The sequence below is a fragment of the Artemia sp. Qi Xiang Cuo genome, chromosome 16 (assembly GCF_049724085.1).
Source record: "Artemia sp. Qi Xiang Cuo chromosome 16, ASM4972408v1, whole genome shotgun sequence".
Taxonomy (NCBI): Eukaryota; Metazoa; Arthropoda; class Branchiopoda; order Anostraca; family Artemiidae; genus Artemia; species Artemia sp. Qi Xiang Cuo.
Genome location: NC_142809.1, coordinates 10403876 through 10430518, shown reverse-complemented (window position 1 = coordinate 10430518; position 26643 = coordinate 10403876). Strand labels below are relative to the sequence as shown.

General features: G+C 34.6%; 1 protein-coding gene and 1 pseudogene across 2 annotated transcripts in view; one reads left to right on the top strand and one right to left on the bottom strand.

The window, feature by feature from the left end:
- LOC148942553 (rho GTPase-activating protein 45-like) overlaps positions 1–26643 on the top strand; it is a 311254-nt gene that overhangs the window by 276868 nt on the left and 7743 nt on the right. For both annotated transcript variants that reach the window (XM_089102066.1, XM_089102067.1), the window contains 6 exons: positions 2084–2278; positions 6093–6360; positions 7549–7776; positions 15205–15359; positions 17905–18096; positions 24236–24420. In XM_089102066.1, the coding sequence (XP_088958192.1) occupies positions 2084–2278; positions 6093–6360; positions 7549–7776; positions 15205–15359; positions 17905–18096; positions 24236–24420 (1223 nt within the window). The remainder of the gene's footprint in view (positions 1–2083; positions 2279–6092; positions 6361–7548; positions 7777–15204; positions 15360–17904; positions 18097–24235; positions 24421–26643) is intronic.
- LOC148942554 (uncharacterized) lies at positions 8967–15105 on the bottom strand (annotated as a pseudogene).

Sequence of the window (26643 nt, the reverse complement as noted above, 5' to 3'; positions counted from 1 at the left end):
ATAAAAACCCGGACCGGGGTGCGAGTGCTCCGGAGAACGTTTTTGCAGATATAAACATAAGCGAAGTCAGATCTTTTCACGGGTAGACAAGTCAGACTGTGATCTAGTCGGAAACAAGTGGAAACTCGCTATTACGAATAATGCACTTTGTCGGAAACAATCGGAAACAGACTAACCCGCATTCCCGCTAATGCAGAAATAAGTGGGAGGAGCTTTTTGTTCGCACCGAGAACGACGACCAGAAATGATCTGCGATAAGCTTACTGGATAATTATATGAACTGTGATGGGGAGAGTGGAAAACATAGAATACATAGATATACCGTGCATTCGGTCTAATTTGATCCCCTTTGAAAAATCACCGACTTCTTCTGATATTTTTTTTTATATACTTCTAAGGGGCTATGTCAGTTCTCAAGAAGCGGATACCCTTATTTGCGCAATTTGGAAGATCAGGTGAGCATAAGGGCCAAGTGAAGAAAAATAGTCACTCAAGCTAACACTCTCTACTAAAGTCAAATTCTTGCTTACCTTTCGTCAGAAGATTAAAAACATCAGAAATGATTTCAAATTTGTCAATGTCTATCTATACAACCAGGTGCTGAAAACCGTCAAGTGGGGCGCTAATTTCATTTAAAAAGGTACCCCCAGTTTTTTCATTGCCGTCGGTGGCGTCCCAAGTAAAACCCAATGGTTGTAACCGGAGCTGCATTTCTATCTTGAATTCCCGATCTTAATTTCAAATCCAAACTGATAAGTCTATGATTTGGAGCTTCTTTTGCGTGATTTGTCGTGCATATTTCTTCTATTTTGTTCTTTTTTTTTGTTTTGTGCATGTTCCGATTAAGTTAAAATAATCCGTTCTCAGATAGTAATTTTTTGTGCTTAATCGAACTCACATAACAAGTCACAGAAAGGAATGACACAAGGATTTATAAACCCCTTTTAATTATAGCCTCCATTTTAATGACATAATTCTCCACTCTTTTTAACACTAAACCTATTTTTAATGTTAGCAACACTGACAAAAAGGGCATATCTCCACTTTGGATTTTTCAGGGAAAGTTGTTTGTACTTATTGGTTTGACTTGTTTTGGCAGCTCCAGTCTCTACAGTGTTTTCTAAACACCAAAGGACAAATTAGGCACCTAAGAAGTGGCTTTTTTCAGTGGCTTTTTAATTCTGGTGAACGAAAAGCCATTTCAATCGGCCCACATCACCTGAAAAGCCATAATGAAAACACACCTGTGTTTGTCAAGCATTTATGAAATTCCAACTTCGGTCGAGAAAGATATATTGTAGACAGGACTTATTTAGTAACTACTCTAGACAATATAGTATCGAGCTTTGCACGATACTCGATACGCAATTATAAATATGGAATACTCAATCTTATCGTGTCAGTGGACCGATACTCTGGACAGGTGTCCATACCTTCGATGCCTGAAACTTGTTTGTACCTATTATTACCCTTTTTTACCCTTGTTTTTACCTCGTTTGTACCTATTATTACCCTTGTCTATTACCCTTTGCCTCAAACTTGTTTGTACCAATTTCCGAAATATGGCCACTTCGCTTTACAAATGTCACCTTAAAAATAATTTTAGCCATAGTGCGGAAGGGTCACACTCCCGTACGCATTAATGTTTTGCCAGATATCTAATTATTCACCTAACTATAGATGCGAGATATAATATTGTGCGATATATATTAACAATGATTCTTTCTGGGCTATGTTAATACAAAAATTCCCAATAAGGTAAAACTTAAAAAAAAATACATATCCTTGAATCTAAACTGAATCAATTAATAAAAATTATGGTCCCTATATGCCTTACACTTACAAACCAACATTAACAACTCTTTATCTCCATATTTTTATGTCACTGAATACAAAAACACCCCATTTATCCCTATCAAAATATCTGGAAAGAATTTCCCCCCTTCGATCCTAATAATTCCTCAAGAAAAACAAACAATAAATAAGATCATGGCTTTGATTAGAATCGGACTTCAGATTCCATTACTAATAAAGTATATATTAACACCAACAGACAAATTGTTATATAATAATTACTTTTTAGGCCTTAGAATCAGAAACAGCTTACAGAGGAGCAGTTACAGAGGCCAATGAACGTCATACCTCATTGATATTAACGAAGCGAAAAGTATTGCAGGAAGTGAGAGACCTCATGATTCAAGGTGACCAAACTTTGAAAACTATTACGGTCGCCTATTTTCAGCTCCAGCAAGCCACCTCCGCTGCACCACCCGTCCAGGTAGGTCGATTCTAAAACATATGTATCAATTATTTTCTAAATTAATAATATTTTATTATTGACGTTCAAATATTGGCATTGGTTGCTTTCACCATTTAAAAAGAAAATTAATATAATCAGACGAAAAAATGTATTTGATCATAAATTTTTTATATTGTTAATATCATAACTTTTGTAAGGCTCCAAAACAAACGGGCACGAAGACCTATTCTATTTTAGCTCAATGAAACCCCATTTGGGTCACCACCCGTCCGGGTATGTCCATTCTTTAACATGTATATTAATTATTTTCTAAGCTAATAATATCTTGTTGACACAAAATTTAGTATTAATTTTTCACGACTAATTAAGGCCAAATCGGCCACAAGTGAAGTGGAAAAATATCAAACGAGCGAAATTAGGCCAATATTGCAGACGAAATGGCAGATACGCTCTCATACATCGTATTTCCGCCTTCGTCGGTTTCTTTGGGCATTTAATAAGAAAATGAGTATTATTAAGGGAAAAATATGTTTAGTTTCAACAATTTATATTTCTAGAACAATAAGTTTCACAACACCCAATAAAAACAGGCATAAATACCCTCACCAACTTTAGGCACCAATTTGTTCTATTAACAACTTGTGCCAGCACTCGTGCCACACTTGCACCAACTTGTTTAAAGTGAATTGTCTGTTTTAGTTTTAATTGTGACTGTTTTCGTTCAGTACCTAATCAAAAACAATAAAATATAAAAAGAGGGTCTAAAAAATCTAAAAATTTGGGTTTCATTTTAATTGTGATTGTTCATCCTGATCAACAACAATAAAAAAAAAATCTAAAAATTTGGGTTTCATTTTAATTGAGATTGTTCATCCTGATCAACAACAATAAAAAAATCTAAAAATTTGGGTTTCATTTTAATTGAGATTGTTCATCCTGATCAACAACAATAAAAAAAATCTAAAAATTTGGGTTTCATTTTAATTGTGATTGTTCATCCTGATCAACAGCAATAAAAAAAATCTAAAAATTTGGGTTTCATTTTAATTGTGATTGTTCATCCTGATCAACAACAATAAAAAAAAATCTAAAAATTTGGGTTTCATTTTAATTGTGATTGTTCATCCTGATCAACAACAATAAAAAAAAATCTAAAAAATTGGGTTTCATTTTAATTGTGACTGTTCATCCTGATCAACAACAATAAAAAAAAATCTAAAAAATTGGGTTTCATTTTAATTGTGACTGTTCATCCTGATCAACAACCTGATCAACAACAATAAAAGATAAAAAAATGGTACATTGTATGTTTAGTCTGAAATCTGTTGTTTTATTCTCTCGTTTTAGTCTGAAATTGGTGGTTTAGTCTGAACTCTGTTGCAATAATATGTTTAGTCTGAAAATATTGAAAATCCACTGTGTGAAAAATTTATATGAATATTATTGATAATATGGTACTTAGAAAAAAAATAACTGAAAATTAACTGCATATGAAAACGTTTCTTGAATCTTACCAAAGATTTGATGCGTAAAAGAAAGTTAAATTTGAAAAATAATACTGGTTTTCATCAAGATCAGGTCTTTGTGAACCGGGCCGGTGCTGATTGGAATATAAATTTGGGGTAGTCGTTGGCTAATTTCGGTAGCCAAGAATATGTAAAATTGGGATAGCAGCTACCCAATTCCGGTGCCCCAGGACATCCAATAAATGAAATAGATGGTATGATAGTATCTTGGCTCACACAAGGATCCCCTTGTGCCCCTTAGAAACTGCAGCAATTAAATATTTCCCTTCATTCTGACATTTTCATTTTGACCTATTGGAAATTTATATATATATTTTCTCTTGGTTAGAGACACCCTGAATAATCTATAGCAAGCTTCATTTTTAATTCTTATGACTTTACATTTTTGGATCTTGGGGACGGGGAGGTAGTACGTAGACAAATATTTTTTGCTGGTTTTCTTCAATCTAGGTTATTAACTTATGTTTTTCCTGACAAAATGGTTTTTGTAAGCAGACCATGTTGGTGCATATTAAATATACCATTATATTATCTTCAATACTTTATTTTCTGAGTACTGAAATTAGTAATTGGCATCACTAATTTCAAGTATCTTTAAACTTCTTGGGTACTGAAGAGGCCCAAACCTGATACCCGAGAAACAGCTTAAAGTCCCATTTGCGATGAGATTTTTACCAATACCAAGGTTAAGCTAGCGCCAACTTAGGCCAATCAGATTTATCCATTGAATTTTTGTTGGTATCAGCCTGTGAGAACTCTGACTGGGCTCAAATTAGTGCTAGCTAAATCGTGGCATTAGTAAATTCCCGTTGTGAATGGGCTTTACTGAATTTGTGGAACAAGAAATGTCCTATAAAACCTCTGAAAACTTTGGGTACACGATGCTTTTCTTAGGACATTTGACCTTTGGGTACTGCATAATCCAAATAAACTGTCCAATATATTCCTATGCCTTTAACAAGGCTGTATTCCAGTTGGGGACGGTTATACCGGGTTTGACCCGCCTCGAAAGCTTTGCCCGACTCGTAAAAAAGTAACAAAAAATGCATATAAACAAATTATTAATTTCTTTTTTAAAATTTTTTACTCCCCCTCCCCCCGAATAAAAACTCTGGATGCACCCTTGGCATCCAAAAGCTGGATTCCAAAAATAAGAAAGGAAATAATGTACCAAAAATATGCAGCTGAAAAAAATGAAACAAGGATACTAAGGTCATTTTTCTTGTATATATTGCCGGTACTATTGTTTCTGTGATTTCATTAAATTAACGTTTCGTTTCTTGGTTGTGTCTTTCTTTTCTTCTTCTTCCTTTTCTTCTTCTTTTTTTTGGTTGTGTCTTTCTTTTCTTCTTCTTCCTTTTCTTCTTATTTTTTTTTGTTGTGTCTTTCTTTTCTTCTTCTTCCTTTTCTTCTTCTTTTTTTTGGTTGTGTCTTTCTTTTCTTCTTCTTCCTTTTCTTCTTCTTTTTTTTGGTTGTGTCTTTCTTTTCTTCTTCTTTTTTTGGTTGTGTCTTTCTTTTCTTCTTCTTCCTTTTTCTGAAAGGAAGAAGAAACGTTATCTTCCGTCTTCTTCCTTCTTCCTTTTTCTTCTTCTTCCTTTTTACCAATGAAATATTCCCCGTTTCTTTGATTAATTGCATCTTTGATTTCCATATGTACAAACGACTTGCTTTTACTATGACTTGGAGATCTTGTCCCAACCCCAAATGTTTTATTCCCAAAAACCCAGGGTAAATGCGTCCCGACACGAGGACAGAGCATGTCATTGGACAAAATACACACGTTTTGTACTAAGACCCTATGGAAGACAAAATCTGGGAAAAATAACTAAACTTGATAAACAAAACTTATAGGAATAGATCTACAGCCCAAATTAGGTATAACTTAATTTAACCTAGTTTTTCGACATCAAAATAATCAAACTTTAATATCGATATCATATGTTAGGATTTATAAAATTTTAATTTACTCATTGAGGTATATTTACATTAGGCACTTATTATTTTTTCATTCATGGGTCTTGATAAAATAAATCTAAATATTTGACCAAGCGGTTTGTTTCTTACTGCGGGGTTGACACATACGTAGTAAGCTCGGATTAAAACCCTCCTGACCTACAAACAAGTTTGGCTAAAATTTTGCATTTTCATCTTAGTAAAAAAAAAGGTACTCAACTCCAATTTCATTCGCTGTAGCGAACGTTAAAAACTCTCATTTGGATGAGATCATGACCCGGTGAACATAAAAGCATTCATGTAATTAAAGAATTATTATTTTTTGGCACTAATCCAATACTTATTTTTTTTAGTATCAAACATTATGTGAAACAAGTCGACTTTATGAAGTTGGGTCACACTATACCGATTTCCTGCGTCGGTTTGCTACTCAACATCGAGACGGAAATCTGACCTCTCAACAAACTATAACAAGACCAGACCCGTTTACCTTTGAACCATATGTGCCCGAGCGAAGCCTACCGAATGTTCTCGAAAAAGAGAGAAGCTCTCGGGGCTCACTTTCCATGGAGAGCAGCGAGGACTCTTCTGGAGGGAGTTCAAGTGGGCTGAGGAGTATGGGTAAGTAGAAGGGACATATTTATTTTTTTCAATTCTTAAGTATCTTTAATATACATAACCGGAAATTTCAATGGCCAAGCTTTTTGTAGGAAGGGTCAAAGGTGGGAATATGTGGGGGGTGGGAGGAGGAGGAGGAATTTGTAGTAGAAGAAATTACTCTTTAAGAGGAGGACAAGGATATTTACTAACTGACATAAAATTAAAGTGCAATAATGGTTAAACCAGAGTACCCTGTGACGCGTTTAATAGTGTAGGTGTTGGCGGGGACTCAATTTTCTAATAAGTAGTGCTCGTAGCTCTATGATTGCTTGGAACGGTCAATTACAGTGGCTGAATCAAAGTAGCTATATTTGTTTTTAGAGGGGCGGGGATGAAGACTTTTCATACTAAATCTTAAGAAACTTTAAAAAGGATGATACAATTAGATGCTTTTCATTATATAATTACCATTTTATGACTTTTTCGTTGTTAGGCTCTGCTCCAGAACGAGTTAAGCTTCTTTCGAAACTTCTCCTGACAATACATTTCTTTTTTCTTTTTCGTCAGCATGGGAGAATATGTTGCAATTAATTGCATATTACCCCCCCCCCATTGCTTCGGGAACAGTTTTCGAGTGTAAAAGATCATAATCTCTTTCTTTATTTTCTTTTTTGTAGTGGGGGGTGGCTTGTAAACTTGCCTATTTGCTTAATAGTTTTTTGAAGTTAAGAAATTTAAGCACTGATTTTTCTGTATTATATTAGTCAAATGTATTCAAATGGAAATATAACTGAGCGGTTATATTTTCTTCTTTTTTTGCCTTTTGCATTCCTAGCTAAAGGATAATTTACATTTATAACAAAAATCATTACTTTTTTGAAGATACTGTTTAAAGGGCGAAACTAATCAAACTGAAAACAAAAAATTCTGTGTATAATATGGTTTCCTTTTTATTTATATTGTTTTAGTTGTATATATATATACATATATAAGAAACTATGAATCTGAATACTATAAAATCTGCTTGCTCTGCTATATTTCATTTCTTAAAATCGTAAAATGCCGAAACCTAAACGGCATTTGAAGTGCACAGTGAGTTTACTTTATCAGCTGATTTAATGCCAAGAGTTATTAGATCTGTTAAGCTTCAAGGACTTGTCTATTCAAGATTTTTTCCATGCAAATCAGTCATTTATTTTATTATTTCAGGAAGTGAGAGGGTAGCCCCTCCATTCACCCCGATTAACGCATGGGAGCCAACTTCCAGTGGAGTTTCTCACGTACCAAGTGGGCCCACCTTATACAGTGATACGGAGAGTGTTGGTTCAAGTCATAGTACCCGAAGCAGAGACGGCTCCCCTCCTGCAAGTCCAATGATGCCAGCAAGGAGACTTGTAAATACATCACAAGATGAAATTGAAGTCGAAACTGAAACAGGTTAGGACTATTCTTCTCAAATGTGGTAACGGTTGTAGTTACTTATGTTGCAGCATACGAAATTTAGAAGAGGGCAAAGAAGAAACAAAAAGATTGGTTTTTGGTTTTCTACTATTATTTTTGAGGAGTTGTCTGTATTTAAACAAAATTTCAACGTGTGATTGAAGTAATTTTGAAATTAAAAGATCAATTTTATAATTTTGTGAGTTAAAAAGTGGACATGGAACGGTATTGACATAACTGATTCGGATCCAAAACGGATTGAAGAGACAGATTAAGTGTGCCGGGTTTTAGAATATAGGCTAAAATCACAAATCATAATTCACAAATCATAATTTTGAGAAGTAAGTTTTCACAAATCATAATTTTGAGAAGTAAGTCTAACCATAATGAATTATTATAGAAATTTAGAAGAGGGCAAAGAAGAAACAAAAAGATTGGTTTTTGGTTTTCTACTATTATTTTTGAGCAGTTGTCTATATTTAAACAAAATTTCAGGCATGAAACGTGTGATAGAAGTAATTTTGAAATTAAAAGATCAATTTTATAATTTTGTGAGTTAAAAAGTGGACATGGAACGGTATTGACATAACTGATTCGGATCCAAAACGGATTGAAGAAACAGATTGAGTGTGCCGGGTTTCGGAATATAGGCTAAAATCTCAGTTCGAAAAGAAATGACATAAATCACCTTTTTCTAATTACAATAGCCGTCATTTTGGGACCTGGCTTAAGCTTTGAATCTTTCGCCCTTTTTAAACAGAAGTTAAAAGCGACTCTTGCTAATAGTAACCGAAACTCTAAAAACCAGAATCTTGATAACAATATATACATAAAAATAATTAGATTTTTGCTAATGCTAACTATAATAATTCATTATGGTTAGACTTACTTCTCAAAATTATGATTTGTGAAAACTTGTGTCATTATATAAAAAGAGAAAATAGGTACTAAGAGGGTTGTTATTTCAATAAAATAGCATTATTGTTTCCAGCATGTCCAATAACTCTGACCCCAAAAAAAGACAAACACAAAAAATCAAAGTTTCACTTTTTGTTTCTCCAGGAAAGTGGGTCGCGAGTTCGTTTTTTTTTTGTGCTTTTTTTGTTAAATAATACCAAGTCAAAACTTATACTATATATGGTAAAAATTGGTTTTTAAGAAAGGAAGCGAGCCCCCCCCCCTAAAGGTTAAATCAAACTCGGGGGAAAATAATCTGCTAAGCCTAGAGTAAAAATAATATAATACAATTAGAGCCAGGATATAGTTTTTCATCAGACACCATGAATGAGTAGAGAATATATAGTTTGTGTCGTCTCCTCTTATAGTTTTACTATTTACTTTTAGCAAATTAGATTTTCTTGCTTCTGTATCAGATAGAAAAAGGTTTTATTTGCCTTCCCATGAGTCCCGTAAGAAAGAGTCAGGGATGATGCCCCTTCGTGAGAAACAAGAAGATATAAACAGAAATGAAAAAGAGATAAATGAGATATATACCCATTTAAACTCTCGTAAAAAAAAGCACCTGTTTGTATATGTCCTGCCTTTGAAAATCTTCTTGTGGCACTCTTGATCGTCCCTATAGATATTCCATTATTTAACTTCCTCAATACGACCTTTTGGCTTCTTTTTCTAGCGTATAGGCATTGCTTAAAGCTCTTACTAAAATTGCTTAAAGTTCTATAATATCTTATTCATTTTTCTAATAAACAATCTGTAGTAAACAAAATTTTAATAAACAATTTTAATCAAAAACCGAACTCCCTATTTTCATGCACTTTTAAATTTCTTGTGCAGCAAAATTAGGGAGCTGCTACCCCAAAGTTAGATCCAAAGAGGCCCGACCCAGTTACCGAAGAACCGATTTTAGTTCTATTGCTTGCTTAATAATCCAGTAAAAATACGGTTTTGAACCGGCATTTGAGCAGCAGAAATATTTTTGGTACCAAAATGTTCAAACAAAATTCGCTTAATAACATATCCTAAATTGGCAGCACAGAAATACACCTTTTTTCAGGGAAAAAAGGTGAAATCCTCATTTTTAAGTTTCTGCAACATTTTTGGGATTTAAAGGTCGATTTTGTATTAACTCAAGCCTAGACAGGACAAATATGACATCAGAATTGAAACACTGCATTCCTTTAGTACCCAATTTCTACCCAAAGCGAGCTCAGAAGGGGTAAAAATACTATTTGTGGAATCATAATAATATAATACACAATTAAAAAAAATATATAATTGAAAGGTCATTTCCTATCAATTCAGGCCTGGGAAGACTTAAAATTATATCAGAATTGGAAAATTCGGTCGCTTACTACAACATTTCACTCTAGGCAAAAATGCCATTAGCGGTTTTATAATAATCTAATACATAATTGTAAAACATTCAGAAATGGGGTACTAAGTGATGGAATTTTCTATTTCTGATGTCATTTTCGGCCTTCCCAGACTTTCAATCTAGCAAATTTTCCAGAAATTTAAATCCGAAATTTCCTCCTTCTAAGGGGTATGCACGGCTGATTTTGGCAAATTTTGGATATGTTATTAAACAAACTTTTTTCAAAATTTTGGTGCCGCAAAATTTCAGTTGCTCAAATGCTGAGGTTTGGTCTTATTTTTCGTAGTTCTACTAGACTTTAAGGTTTTCATTCCTAGATACTGGCGTTAAGCCAATACCTGTAAATTGCACCAAGTGGACTTGAAACTTGAATCATTGAATTCATTAGTTTCAGGTCTGTTCATTCACCGATCCAGAATTATGATATCACATAAACTTTTTCGTAGAGAACCAAGAGCGGATCCAGAATTTTTGTTCGGGGGGGGGGGGTACCCGATTTTTTTCCGGTACTTTTTTACAGGTAATTTTTCGTCTTTACAGGTACTTTTTAGACTAATTTTCGACTCGGCCAAAATTTTTTTTTGGGGGGGGGGGGTTCAAACCGGGTACCCCCCCTCCCCTGGCTACGGCCTTATAGAGAACATTATAGTCTCGATTAAAAAAAACGATAATTTTTCTATTTCCGCTGGTTTTTGAATATTTTTCAACGTATTTTTCAGTCTAGAAAATACACAGGAAACTTCAAAATTTAATTCGGTAGATGGGTAAAACCGAATACCAGCTATCAAATGATGAAAAAATTGTCGTCTCAAGCTGAAAAATTAAAACCGTAGGACTGCTAAAAAATAATATAACAAAAACTTGTTATGAAATTTAATTCAGTTGATGGATAAAAATTAATATCAGTTATCAAGTGATGGAAAAATTGTCGTCTTAAGTTTAAAAATTAAAACCATAGGACTGCAGAAAAATAACATAAAAAAAATTTGCACCGAGGACATATATCTGAAGACCACAGGTTGCTATTGATAATATTTGATATGCTTTTTTCTGTTCCAAAAACTTGGTTATAACCCAACTTCTTTTAGAATTCACTTTCACTTGCAATCATGTCAACTGAACAGTATGATTAAAAGCAAGTGATTTATTATAAGAAGGATTTTATAATAACTATGCCTACAACATCAGTTTATTAATTAAAGTCATGATGATGACTTTAATCAGTCACAAATGATGACAATTTATCATAATCTGACCCCTGCTCTAAATTATTATGTTTTACTTCATGACAGATTTTAATTTAAAGTGTGCGGTACTTACCAAGCCATTTAAAGAATTTTGAGGTAAAATTTGAACTCTTATTTTTTGAAACTTTAAAGCATAAGGGCCAAAGACGGATTTAGTGCAAAATCTTGCACAACGTGACCAAGGGCGGATCCAGGATTTTTTTTGTTAGGGGGGGGGGCTCAAAATAGGTTGATGCGATAAACCTGCGTTAGGAGCAAGTTTAATTAACGCAAACTTGCGTTAACTAAGTCAATTACACTACTTTAGACAACGTTAGGGGGGAATGTGCCGCCACTGTATGTGACAAGGGCGACAAAAATCGACCAAATTGACAAGTTTATTTTAAAAAAAGGTAAAAAACAAAAAACGAATGAAGGCACCAGAAAAATCTTGGAAGGGGGAAAGGTCCCCGACCCCCAACCACAAACCTCCCTGGATCCACCCCTGATAAAGGCTTTGGAGCTCTTGAGGCAAAATTGAGGGTTCTAGTTGGCGTACTTATGAGGTGATATACCAAGCCGTAGTTTATGTTCAACACGTAATGTCGTTCAGGGAAGGCAATTGAGGGAGGTAAGGAGGGGAAAAAATACCTGCGTACAAGACTGAACAAATACTTCAATAAATAAATTTAAGAGTGCCCTCAGACAAGTTCTTTGGTCCGGATACGAAGGTCCATCAAATTAACCAGCACAAATTACAGAACTTAGCTAAAAAGGACGTTTCTTAACTTCAACGGGACGATTTGAAAGTAAAAATTCAAATTCATTGGAAGGGGGACGATATGACACTCGTATGCATTTCATAGATGCACCTCATTTAAGGGTTGTTGGTTGATAGTTAAAAAGGTAATCTTTTTTTACAATTCCGGAAGGCAAATTCCATTTTCTTAAGCAATTACCATAATCAAGGCAACGAGTTAACAAGGTTCATTCATTTATCTAAATGGAAATCTTGTGTTTTAAATAACAGAGCCAAAAGTTTTTCAAGTGCCTTACTCTGTTAATTTACAAAACTATTAAATTACTAGCGTTTCTGTTTCTATTTAAAAGGGTGTTAACCTTTCCCATCTGCGTTTTGTAATTAGCAGCATCCCAAATGAACGATCTTCTGTGATTAAATTATTATCCTCATCCTAACTGTGACAATTATGGTTTAAAATGTTTTCAAGCTACCATATTTTTGACATAAAATGTCAAAAACTTTTTGACATAAAATATTTTTGACATAGAATAGTCGTTCAGGAAAAGTTAGTTTTTTATATTAATTGGATATTTCACAGGTTATTTTGACCATGTCCATGAAAAAAAAGTGGGGAACATTCAAGCGAAGAACTTCAAACAAAGTATTGTCAGTTTTTATTTTAGTATACCGAATTGTAGTACGTGACCGTGGGAACTCCCCCCCCCCGTGAATCTTATATTTTTCTGGAATTTCTGCCACTTCTTATTCTAATTATCAAACAAAATGTTTTTATATGATTGCCCCTCCGCCCCAAAATTTTTTAATGCCCCCCCTAAACAAAGAAAAATATTTATTATATTGCCGTCCCGAGAAATAAATAATCTTGGGAATGTGTCTGCACCGATGTATGGTGAAGGAGCTGTCCAAAAGCTGTTTCTTATTCTAGAAACATTTCGATCATTTCTTAGATTAGACTTACTCGGATTGGTAAAACAAAATATTTGGTACTCAAAACCAAAAACAAACTTTTGTTCTTTCTTGGTATTATCAATTACTTGGGAGGAGAATGGTTTTCCTAGTAACTCTATAAACTTAAGAATTGATCCCGTGCTTATAAAATATGATGCAGACGACGATGATGAACTATCTGATTTTGTGTCCTCAGTACCTGATTCCGAATCTGATGAATCAATTAAACATAAACAAGTAGGAATATTTCTCCCACCAAAATCATGTTCACTTTCAGAACGTTGAATTAGTCCATACAGATGTTCATTTTCCTCTGTTAATTTTCGTATTTCCTCATTTGTGATTCTGATTTTTTCTGCGGTTTCGTCAATTGGCTCAAACAAAGGAATCTCCACTTCATTGATTTTGGTCTCTTTTTCGCCACCTATAATAGCTTCATCTTTTTCATTGCTAGATGTCTCAGATAACCTTGATTCTTTTATGTGAGAATAATTTATGTCCAAATTTAGCCTGTTTTCAATATCGGCAATTTCACCTTCTAAATAAATATATTCGGAAACAAGTTCCCAATTAGTCATATTTGTCAAAATATCCTACTCGGTTTTTTCATAGTCACTGGAAAATTCACGATGCAAGTATTCATCCTCATTTAACTGAGGAAGATAATAGTCATCGGATGGCTCACTTTCTGGGGGGTTGGGGACATCATTTATTTCGTCAAGTAGATGCGAATCTTCTAAAGGATCATGCTCACCCGTTATGAATTCAGTTGTATTGTAAGGGGCAACGACATGCTTATAACGACACTTTCTTAGTAACGGAGTTACCCTTTCACCGTTACTAAGAAAGGGTCGTCCAATTTTAGTTTTTTATTTTAAGGTTTGGTTTTTATATTTTTATTAGTTTTATTCTGCACTGAGGATGGTCAAGCGGAGGTCTTGACCGAAATATTTGCATAAATTTTTTAATGTTTTTACTGGCTGTTAATTGTCCTCGTTTTCTTCCTTTCTTTGCGATTTTATGTTTTATCATGATTAGCCAGTGTAGTTTCAGAAATTATTTACGTCTAGCTTAAAAGAATGTTAGTTTTTCTTATCTGCGTTTTTTAATTAGCAGCATCTCAAATGAACTGTCTACTGACTAATTTGTCATTACGGATGAAACTAATTTATAATCTTCGCTGTAATTATGACTATTGTTGTATAAAATCTCATCGAGCTACACAACTGTTCTTATTGACATAAAATAGTTAATAAATTTGAAGTTTATTGTAAAATTTGAAAACATTATTTTTTCATTTTTATTTTAACATTTCAGAAGCTAATTTGACTAAGATCATAAAATAGGACTGGGAAAATTTTCTGAAAAAAAATCCAAATGGCAAAGTTCCAACGGAGCATTGCTGTTCTGCAGCGGTGTCAATTCACAAAAATTAGAGGGGGAGCAGAATTTATTTTCCGAATCTAAGGGGGAGGGGGAGGCAATTCTTTTTCAATGAAAATACCAAAAGTGGTATTTCCTATGAAAATACAAAAATAAGGCATTTCAAAACCTAGGAAGGGGGCAAAAATTTCTTGGGGAAAATGCCCCCTGTGCTCCTATTGACGGCTAATGCTGGTTTTCAAGATTGATGTCTAGTTTAAATACGGCCATATTCTAAAGATTTTCTTGGCGGTTTCTTATATGCTTGAGCATTGGGAATGGCCTGCAACGTATCTTAGCATAGACTTGTTCAAATTCTTAGAATATGACAGCAACATAGTACTCCCTACCAAAAAAATCTTTCTTCGTCATGTTCTGGTATTTACCCTTTTTTATAAGAAAGGGAGGTGTCCTAATGCCCTTTTAAAGTAAAAAGTTTATCAAGCCCTTTAGTACCAAAATTTCTAATATAATTTAAAAGTGGATTTGTCAAATTTGGCTACTTAAAGTTCCATTTGTTGATAGATGTCAGCGTGGTCGTCGTCATACCTGCATACTGGTTTGGGTAAGAGAATCTCAGCTAGAATTGGGTTAAAGGCCCAAATACGTTGAACCGATTTAGGTCTAAGCATGTTTCAGTAAAACATGTACCCCCCCCCTCCCCTCGAGGTGAAATCTACTTACCTCTCTTCCTGGTTGGAGGTATGATTTATATAATTATTTGCCTGTAGGTGATACCCCACAATCACCAGAAGGAGTGACATCAGAGAGACATTCTTCAATGTCAAAAGCAGCCTGCTCTCACACGTTCAAAAAGCTAAAGACTCCTGCAAGATGTCGCGAATGTGATTCCTACGTGTATTTTCAAGGAGCGGAATGTATTGAGGTATACTTTTATGCTTCTTCTTCTTTTTTACGTTAATTGCCTGCTTTGCTTGTATATGTTCCGTTATATGTTTCTGTTTCATATCGTCAGTCGGGTATCAAAAGGACTTATTTCCATAATTTTAAATTTTCAGAATAGCAAAGGAAAAGACCCACAACTTTTTTATTTCATCTCGTATAACTGTAAAATGAAAAAAAGAATCGGTACGTAAAATCAATATGTATTGATCCGTTTTTGTTTTACGCTAATGGGAGAAGAAATAAAAAAGATGTGAGTTTTTTTTTCTGCTCTTCTGAAAATTTACAATTATGGAGCTAAGTCCTTCTGATTCCCAACTGACGATATGCTAATTATGCTCGATTTTATATGGAATTACATGTTTAATTAAACCTTCATTTTTAAATGTTTTGATTTTATTTCACCATTTGTTTTCTTATGTTTCGATTATATATTTTATTTCATGTGTTATTTTTATGTTTTAATGTTGTTTATGATCACGTGTGATAACTCTGAAGTTCGCCCTTACGCCCTTTTCTCAGAAACATCATTGTGGCGTACATGAAATTCTTGTTACCTTCGACACTTTATTTGTGACTGGACTGGGGATCTGTGATTTAACGTATACAGAAAATATAACTCACAGAACAAGAAGAATAAAAATAAACACAACAAAAAGACACAAAATAAACACTATGGATAAAAACAGAAACTATGAGCTTAGTTATAAGAGCGGTATCACTAAAGTCAGTGTTACGGCACCAGGGTTAGGCTTCTTGTTCTAAAGTAGGGATTGCAGCAAGGCCGTATCCAGCAGGAGGATGTCCCGTTTGATATCTTCTCTACACCCCCTAAAAAAAATCCGATTCATCAAAAGACAACAGAAATACTTACAAACAAATTTTTGATGCGTTTTTTTAAGTTTCTTTTTGTAACCCGCCCCCTGAAAAAATAACTTTCCCCCAACAAAAGTCCTTTATACGGATTTGGATTGCAGTTTACTAATTCTGGTATCTAATAAATATAAATTACCAAGGATTGTGAAAATAGAATCCGATCGTTTGAATTAGGTAAGTGGATTAAGTGTTTAAAAAATAATAGAAGTCAAGAATTCAACTTTTCATAAAAAAGATCTCCGTAGGAATTTGTTCATTTTTTGGTGACACCAAATTCAAAAAAAAAGAAACCTGGGTTAAAGTCAGCAAAAAAGCTAAAAACATATGTTACCAAACAGCTTAAGAAGATTTAGCTTTCCGTTGCATGTGTAGTTGTCTCTGGAAATTAACAGATTGTTAATGTTCGAATTATTATGGATGAAAGGCGTTGCTAATTTTTATTAATTATTTATAACGTGGCAACACTGACAAATATGTTGTACTGCCCATAGAAGATCTCCGTGCGAAGTTTTTGGTAGTAGTGGCCACCGAATTTAAAAAAAGAATGAAACGGGAAATCAATAGTTCGTTAATATTCCAACTTTACTGACGAAAAATGCTGCCAAATTTAGCTAATTAGTTATTTGATTTCTTGTTCCAACGTAGAAACATACACGTAAATAGGGTAGTGCCATAAAAATTTCCTAAAAGCAACCAAAAGTAAAATTTTGGAATATCACGGTTTTCAGCCATGACCTAAAACCTAAGGGGGTTCCGGGATTTTTTTTTTGGTTCTTGGTAGTTCAAACATGTCTAAAAACAGAGTTGTTAATTTTTCATATAGGAAAATTGATAAAGTGATGTAGAGGACATGAGAGTGCTTCTGTGTGCATGGAGTACCTGTAGAACTAATGATTTAACTGTTTCGCTAGGAAAACAGGAGTCAGTAAAATCACCTCTCCCTTTCCCCCTTTTCCTCCCTTTCCCCCTTGTGAAATAAATTGTAGAGTTATAAGAATTAAGGTTCGTTTTGGCTAAAGCGAATTTTTTATGCATTATTTGTTAATAATAATGTCCTTGCCGAGTGATTAGCACACTAGACTTATACTCCTTTGTCCGTGAGGATAAAGGTTCGAGCCCAGGTGTTGCTGACAATTGGGTTTGGAACGGAGGTCAGTTGCGTGACTCTGTAAGCTCAGCCAGAGTCGCCCCAGCTCTAAATTGGTACCTGGACAAATATGGGGAAGGTAAACAGGGCTCATGCTTAACTTCAAATGTGTTCTCAGCGACTTTACGAACCTTGTTCTCACGGACCTTATGTAAATAATTTAGGTAGACCTACTTGACCCATATAGAACCATTGTACAGCCGAATAGACATGACTTTCTAAGCTAACTTTTTTTTTTAGTGTGGTTGTGCTTCATATAAAATGTGACCTCATGGACTTTTGGGACCTTGTTCATGAGGGACTTATGTAGATTACTGGAGTAGGCCTACTTAACTAATGCAAGACCACTGCAAACCTAGCTCGTTCTGACTTTCTACGCTATCTAATTTTTTCTCAGCGTGGTTGTGCTTTGCAAAAAATATATTCACATGGACTTTATGGACCCTGTTCATGGGTAGCCCCAACCTGACTGGCCATAATTATCTAAGCTAACTTTTTTTTTCAGTGTGGCCTTGCTTCACATAAAAAGTGTTTAGAAGTCTTAGCAATACAATGTGGGCACAAACGATTACCTCGAAAAATGACAACATTTGGCGTAGATCTAGCTCAACATTTGGCGGAAGTCGGATCAGGCCCCATACCTCGACTGCTGATTCGCTGCGTGAATGAAATAGAAGCAAGAGGTCTTCAAATAAATGTAAGAAAGTTTTATGATGACTACTTGAGCTACACCACTTCTTTAGTTATTCTGTTAGCCAATAACGTAAATTTTATTTTTGCAATTGAAAAGTTTTTAAAGTAAATTTAAAATACGGTCCTTAAACTTCTAAAAGTCTGCAGAAGTAGATTTTTAGGGCTCTTATTTCATTCTCTATGTCGTAAATAATTTATGCTCTAAATTCTATCCATTTATTTACCTATTATAATAATATTTTTGCATCAGGGACTTAGCCAAAATTCCCAGTTGTACTAATTTCTGTAGGGAAGGAAATAAATGGAATAGAACAGTTTGGTCGACAAGAAAAATGGCATAATAAACGCAAATTAGTCCACTAATTAGTGGCTTGCTAAAGCTTACTAGGGCTGGAGGAGGGGGTAATATGCCTCTATGAAAGATTTTGTCAATGAGATATGTCTAAGCGAATCTTCTCTGGGGAACTACTGGGATTTTACTACGTTTGGGTGGGGGGCACTTTTTTCCTTATAATGGGATATCGTGTAAGTACGTGTTAAAGTTAATATAGCATACAGTAATATGATTGCCAACTTAGTCTTAAGAATGTTTATACAGCTAATTAATTTAGTAAATAGTTACGCAATTTGTTTGTTTTGTTTTTTTGGGGGGGGGGGGTTAAATTTACCTCTTATTTGACCATCAACTGATATTCCAGCTACTCATTTAAGTTCTATCAATGAGCATAGTACTCCTTGAAACTCAACTAATTCAGCTGGAGTATAACAGGAGGAGGGGGTAAAATTTACCTCTGATTTGACCATCAACTGATATCTCAGCTACTCATTTAAGTTCTATCAATGAGCATAGTACTCCTTAAAACTCAACTATTTCAGCTGGGGTATAACAGGAGGAGGGGGTAAAATTTACCTCTGATTTGACCATCAACTGATATTCCAGCTACTCATTTAGGTTCTATCAATGAGCATAGTACTCCTTAAAACTCAACTATTTCAGCTGGAGTATAACAGGAGGAGGGGGTAAAATTTACCTCTGATTTGACCATCAACTGATGTTCCAGCTACTCATTTAAGTTCTATCAATGAGCATAGTACTCCTTAAAACTCAACTATTTCAGCTGGTGTATAACAGGAGGAGGGGGTAAAATTTACCTCTGATTTGACCATCAACTGATATTCCAGCTATTCATTTAAGTTCTATCAATAAGCATTGTGCTCCTTAAAACTCAATTATTTCAGCTGGAGTATAACAGGAGGAGGGGGTAAAATTTACCTCTGATTTGACCATCAACTGAAATTCCAGCTACTCATTTAAGTTCTATCAATGAGCATAGTACTCCTTAAAACTCAACTATTTCAGCTGGAGTATAATAGGAGGAGGGGTAAAATTTACCTCTGATTTGACCATCAACTGATATTCCAGCTACTCATTTAAGTTCTATCAATGAGCATAGTACTCCTTAAAACTCAACTATTTCAGCTGGAGTATAACTGGAGGAGGAGGTAAAATTTACCTCTGATTTGACCATCGACTGACATTCCAGCTACTCATTAAGTTCTATCAATGAGCATAGTACTCCTTAAAGCTCAACTATTTCAGCTGGAGTAGAACAGGAGGAGGGCTAAAATTTACCTCTGATTTGACCATCAACTGATATTCCAGCTACTCATTTAAGTTCTATCAATGAGCATAGTACTCCTTAAAACTCAACTAATTCAGCTGGAGTAGAACAGGAGGAGGGGGTAAAATTTACCTCTGATTTGACCATCAACTGATATTCCATCTACTCATTTAAGTTCTATCAATGAGCATAGTACTCCTGAAAACTCAACTATTTCAGCTGGAGTATAACAGGAGGAGGGGGTAAAATTTACCTCTGATTTGACCTACAATTTATATTCCAGCTACTCATTTAAGTTCTATCAATGAGCATAGTACTCCTTAAAACTCAACTATTTCAGCTGGAGTAGAACAGGAGGAGGGCTAAAATTTACCTCTGATTTGACCATCAACTGATATTCCAGCTACTCATTTAAGTTCTATCAATGAGCATAGTACTCCTGAAAACTCAACTATTTCAGCTGGAGTATAATAGGAGGAGGGGTAAAATTTACCTCTGATTTGACAATCAACTGATATTCCAGCTACTCATTTAAGTTCTATCAATCAGCATAGTACTCCTTAAAACTCAACTATTTCAGCTGGAGTAGAACAGGAGGAGGGCTAAAATTTACCTCTGATTTGACCATCAACTGATATTCCAGCTACTCATTTAAGTTCTATCAATGAGCATAGTACTCCTGAAAACTCAACTATTTCAGCTGGAGTAAAATAGGAGGAGGGCTAAAATTTACCTCTGATTTGACCATCAACTGATATTCCAGCTACTCATTTAAGTTCTATCAATGAGCATAGTACTCCTGAAAACTCAACTATTTCAGCTGGAGTATAATAGGAGGAGGGCTAAAATTTACCTCTGATTTGACCATCAACTGATATTCCAGCTACTCATTTAAGTTCTATCAATGAGCATAGTACTCCTTAAAACTCAACTATTTCAGCTGGAGTATAACTGGAGGAGGAGGTAAAATTTACCTCTGATTTGACCATCGACTGACATTCCAGCTACTCATTAAGTTCTATCAATGAGCATAGTACTCCTTAAAACTCAACTATTTCAGCTGGAGTAGAACAGGAGGAGGGCTAAAATTTACCTCTGATTTGACCATCAACTGATATTCCAGCTACTCATTTAAGTTCTATCAATGAGCATAGTACTCATTAAAACTCAACTATTTCAGCTGGAGTAGAACAGGAGGAGGGGGTAAAATTTACCTCTGATTTGACCATCAACTGATATTCCATCTACTCATTTAAGTTCTATCATTGAGCATAGTACTCCTGAAAACTCAACTATTTCAGCTGGAGTATAACAGGAGGAGGGGGTAAAATTTACCTCTGATTTGACCTTCAATTTATATTCCAGCTACTCATTTAAGTTCTATCAATGAGCATAGTACTCCTTAAAACTCAACTATTTCAGCTAGAGTAGAACAGGAGGAGAGCTAAAATTTACCTCTGATTTGACCATCAACTGATATTCCAGCTACTCATTTAAGTTCTATCAATGAGCATAGTACTCATTAAAACTCAACTATTTCAGCTGGAGTAGAACAGGAGGAGGGGGTAAAATTTACCTCTGATTTGACCATCAACTGATATTCCATCTACTCATTTAAGTTCTATCAATGAGCATAGTACTCCTGAAAACTCAACTATTTCAGCTGGAGTATAACAGGAGGAGGGGGTAAAATTTACCTCTGATTTGACCTTCAATTTATATTCCAGCTACTCATTTAAGTTCTATCAATGAGCATAGTACTCCTTAAAACTCAACTATTTCAGCTGGAGTAGAACAGGAGGAGGGCTAAAATTTACCTCTGATTTGACCATCAACTGATATTCCAGCTACTCATTTAAGTTCTATCAATGAGCATAGTACTCCTGAAAACTCAACTATTTCAGCTGGAGTATAACAGGAGGAGGGGGTAAAATTTACCTCTGATTTGACCTTCAATTTATATTCCAGCTACTCATTTAAGTTCTATCAATGAGCATAGTACTCCTTAAAACTCAACTATTTCAGCTGGAGTAGAACAGGAGGAGGGGGTAAAATTTACCTCTGATTTGACCATCAACTGATATTCCAGCTACTCATTTAAGTTCTATAAATGAGCATAGTACTCCTTAAAACTCAACTATTTCAGCTCGAGTAGAACAGGAGGAGGGGGTAAAATATACCTCTGATTTGACCATCAATTGATATTCCAGCTACTCATTTAAGTTCTATAAATGAGCATAGTAATCCTTACAACTCAACTATTTCAGCTGGAGTATAACAGGAGGAGGGGTTAAAATTTACCTCTGATTTGACCATCAACTGATATTCCAGCTACTCATTTAAGTTCTATCAATGAGGATAGTACTCATTAAAACTCAACTATTTCAGCTGGAGTATAACAGGAGGAGGGGGTAAAATTTACCTCTGATTTGACCATCAACTGATATTCCAGCTACTCATTTAAGTTCTATCAATGAGCATAGTACTCATTAAAACTCAACTATTTCAGCTGGAGTATAACATGAGGAGGGGGTAAAATTTACCTCTGATTTGACCATCAATTGATATTCCAGCTACTCATTTAAGTTCTATAAATGAGCATAGTAATCCTTACAACTCAACTATTTCAGCTGGAGTATAACAGGAGGAGGGGTTAAAATTTACCTCTGATTTGACCATCAACTGATATTCCAGCTACTCATTTAAGTTCTATCAATGAGGATAGTACTCATTAAAATTCAACTATTTCAGCTGGAGTATAACAGGAGGAGGGGGTAAAATTTACCTCTGATTTGACCATCAACTGATATTCCAGCTACTCATTTAAGTTCTATCAATGAGCATAGTAATCATTAAAACTCAACTATTTCAGCTGGAGTATAACATGCGGAGGGGGTAAAATTTACCTCTGATTTGACCATCAACTGATATTCCAGCTACTCATTAAGTTCTATCAGTGAGCATAGTACTCCTTAAAACTCAACTATTTCAGCTGGAGTAGAACAGGAGGAGGAGGTAAAATTTACATCTGATTTGACCATCAACTGATATTCCAGCTACTCATTAAGTTCTATCAATGAGCATAGTACTCCTTAAAACTCAACTATTTCAGCTGGAGTAGAACAGGAGGAGGAGGTAAAATTTACCTCTGATTTGACCATCAACTGATATTCCAGCTACTCATTTAAGTTCTATCAATGAGCATAGTACTCATTAAAACTCAACTATTTCAGCTGGAGTATAACATGCGGAGGGGGTAAAATTTACCTCTGATTTGACCATCAACTGATATTCCAGCTACTCATTAAGTTCTATCAGTGAGCATAGTACTCCTTAAAACTCAACTATTTCAGCTGGAGTAGAACAGGAGGAGGAGGTAAAATTTACCTCTGATTTGACCATCAACTGATATTCCAGCTACTCATTTAAGTTCTATAAATGAGCATAGTACTCCTTAAAACTCAACTATTTCAGCTGGAGTATAACTGGAGGAGGAGGTAAAATTTACCTATCGATAAACCATCACCAGACATCAAAGTTAGTTATTTAAAATTCTCTTAGTGAGCATGAAACACTTTAATTATCAAGTATTTAAGCTCGATTATAATAATTTTTTCTTATAAAATGTGATAAATAAATTACCGTCAGTGAATGCAGCCCAAAACAATTTATCAGCTGCCCAAAGCTGATACCAAGCCAGCTGTTGGCAAATAGTTCAATACTGAACTACGGAATAGTGGATTCATCTCTGCTTGGCAATACGGGGCTTAGGGTTCGATCCCAGCTGCAGCAGTTTTGACGCAACGACTCTTGTAACCAAGAGGCGTCGCTAATCCACAGACTAGACAAATTTTGTAGGAGAGCAGAACGAGTAAAAAAACTTATTTTTGGGTTTCCTGCCTAATGAACAGTGTTTCTACAAAATAAACAGCGTATTTACAATCTTTAAATTTGAGGGATTTCTCGAATTCCCTCGATAGGGAATCGCGTTCTCTTACATCTCAACGAAAATTAATATTAGCAAAATTACTTAGTGCGAACATTCGTGCATTTACAAAAGTTAATTTTCGGGGAAACTCTCTATTGTATGATTGGAATATTTTTTTCTTAACAATTTCTCAAGTAGTAAGACAAGTAATATACAATAATAACATACAATTATATACAATAATATGCAATTATCTTTTGAAGAGTTTAAATACAATAACTGTGGAACAGTTGAAATAAATAACCGTATAGTGCAACTTCATTTGAGAACTTAGTTTATTAGGTAATTCAGTATATTCTTAGAGCTAAAGAAGAAGAATTTTTTTCCCTTCCCCTGCTAATCTCCTATACCTTCCGAAAAATAAATACCCCATATTATACACAAAATACTCCCATAAATAACCCATTAAATAAAACCAGAATTTATTTTTCTTGAAAGAATTACGGATAAAATAAACTAAACATTTCTCCAATTATTCTACTTAAAATTCACAAAACGGTTCTCAAAAATAAAATAAAACCATTTGATTTCAGGGTCTCTACCGCGTATCTGGAGTTAAATCAAAAGTAGAAAAACTCTGCCAAGCCTTTGAAAATGGAGCTGATTTGGTCGACATGACTGAAATTCATCCTAATATAATTGCAAATGTCCTTAAATTGTACCTCCGCCAGCTGCCAGAGCCATTACTCACTTCCAAGCTGTATCCTGAGTTTGTCAGGTAAGAAGCTACAGTCAAATCTCAGCTCCTTGTGGTGCTTTCACACTGCATATAACGTAACTTAAGACTTTACATTGCGTTATGTAATCCTACAGAGCAAATTTTGACAGTGAAGTAGGCAGTGCCAAGTAGACTCAAGCGCTACATAGAATTTTCATTACTTAATCTTATGCTACATTATTAAAAACTCGGCATAGTAGCAAAATTTTTGGATGATGAATTGATAAATTTCAAAAATAAACAGATGATTTTAGCCGTCTATCACTGCCGTCTTTTCATCCTGAGCCATCCTGTTGCAATAAGAATAAGATCAATATTAGAGCTTGAGTTTTCGTCTCCATTCTACGTTTTTAATTTTTGAATATTTTACTTATGATAATTTTGATGATTTTAGTCGGTCATCCTGACATTTTTGTGTAATTTTACGTTAACACAGTGTACAAGACTTGCTTACGTGTGAAAGGTTATACGTAACGTAATATAATTTGACATGTAGCATAGAAAAGTACGCATGTAGTTTGAAAGCCTCTTTAGGATAACACGAAGCTTACGTTTACGGTCCGCACACATCACTTACGCTCAATATTTTATGACTTTTTTTTAATATGTTATGTTTTCCAAATATTATTCCGTTCTTTTACAAAGTAGGGTCCAAAAACCGACCCTGGATCCAAGGACTTGCGCAGAGATTTTGAGGAAAAACTTGAGGAAGAATTTTAGGGCATCAAGGTTCAATATGAAGGCTTTTTGACGGAAGACAGGTCTATTTTTATAGAATATTACAAAATTCATCACGTTTTTGCAAATTTCTGTTTTCTAGGGTAGTTTGGGGAGGGGTTGAATATGCTAGGGCCAAAGTCAATTTTCATCCTGTTTTAACCGGTTCATCCTCGACTAGTGCTTGCACAACTCAAAACTATTAGAACCAATTAAGGTTTGATTTTTTATGCAGAGGGGGGGGGTATGCGAGGCCTGTCAAAATAGTAGACCATTGAAGTTACAATCAAGCCTTGTGAAGTTTTAACTGGTGATAAAAGGAGTAATAATAGTAATATTAAATATAATGAAATGCAGCACAAAATACACTAAAGGAAATGGGAAACCTCCAACAAGCAAATAAAATAAAAATGATTTCATTTCAAGAAAAAAAAGGACGTTAAAGTCAATGGCGTAAAACACTGACGTAAAGGTCATGGTTAGGACCAAGCATTTCTAAATTTATTCTGCCTTTTAATAACGGTAGTGAAAGGATTAGACATTTAAATTGTCTTTTTTATTTAAAATTTTTTAATTTTAATTTAATTTAAATTATTAATTTTTAATTTAAAGTTTTTAATTTTTAATTTAATTTAAAAATTTTAATTTAATTTAATTTTTAATTTAATTTAGTTTAATTAATTTAATTTATTTTAATTAAAATTTTTAATTTAAAAGGATAATGACATTAGGTCAGACATTTAAATTGTTTTTCTGTTTCTAAAGCATTTTCTGTTTTATATACGAATCTATAAGAACTATACCGGCATAATTGTGATTACAAGCTAGTACGATTGTAAAGCTTTAAATGCAAGCTGCTAGGATGTATCTTCAGGCGCCAGGTAGCATATGGCCATGGTATCTGATCGTAGTTTGAACTCTGAAATACAAACACCCCCCTAACGATAGTTACTTACTGCCACGCCTAAGCCACCAGTAAAAGTCAAGTGTTTATACCTCAAACCCTTCGCATTTACTTTATGTTTTCACTGACGGGAAAATTCAGGTCAAACGACAAACCATCTACAGCTGCGCACAAGTCATTAATGAAGATTAAAAACAGTGTAGGCCCGAGCACAGACCCTTGTGCCACACCATATTCAACTTTCTTTGTACCCGATACGGCACCACCAACACTCACATACAAAGATCCCTTTTTATGCTCTTTCCAAATATAATAATCGTTTTACTCGCAAATAATTTAATAATTTACTCAAGATTTTTTATTTGGGGAGGGGGGGTACTTAAAGATTTTTTGTGAGAGGGGGGTATACACAAAAAAAACTAAAAAAATGCATAAAAAATTTGTTTATTAGTTTGTAAGTTTGTAAATTTGTTAGTAAGAAGACTTACTGCCACGCCTAAGCCACCAGTAAAAGTCAAGTGTTTATACCTCAAGCCCTTCGCAATTAATCTGATGATAAACATATACAACAAATCAACGCGACAGACCTCCGACTGAAATAA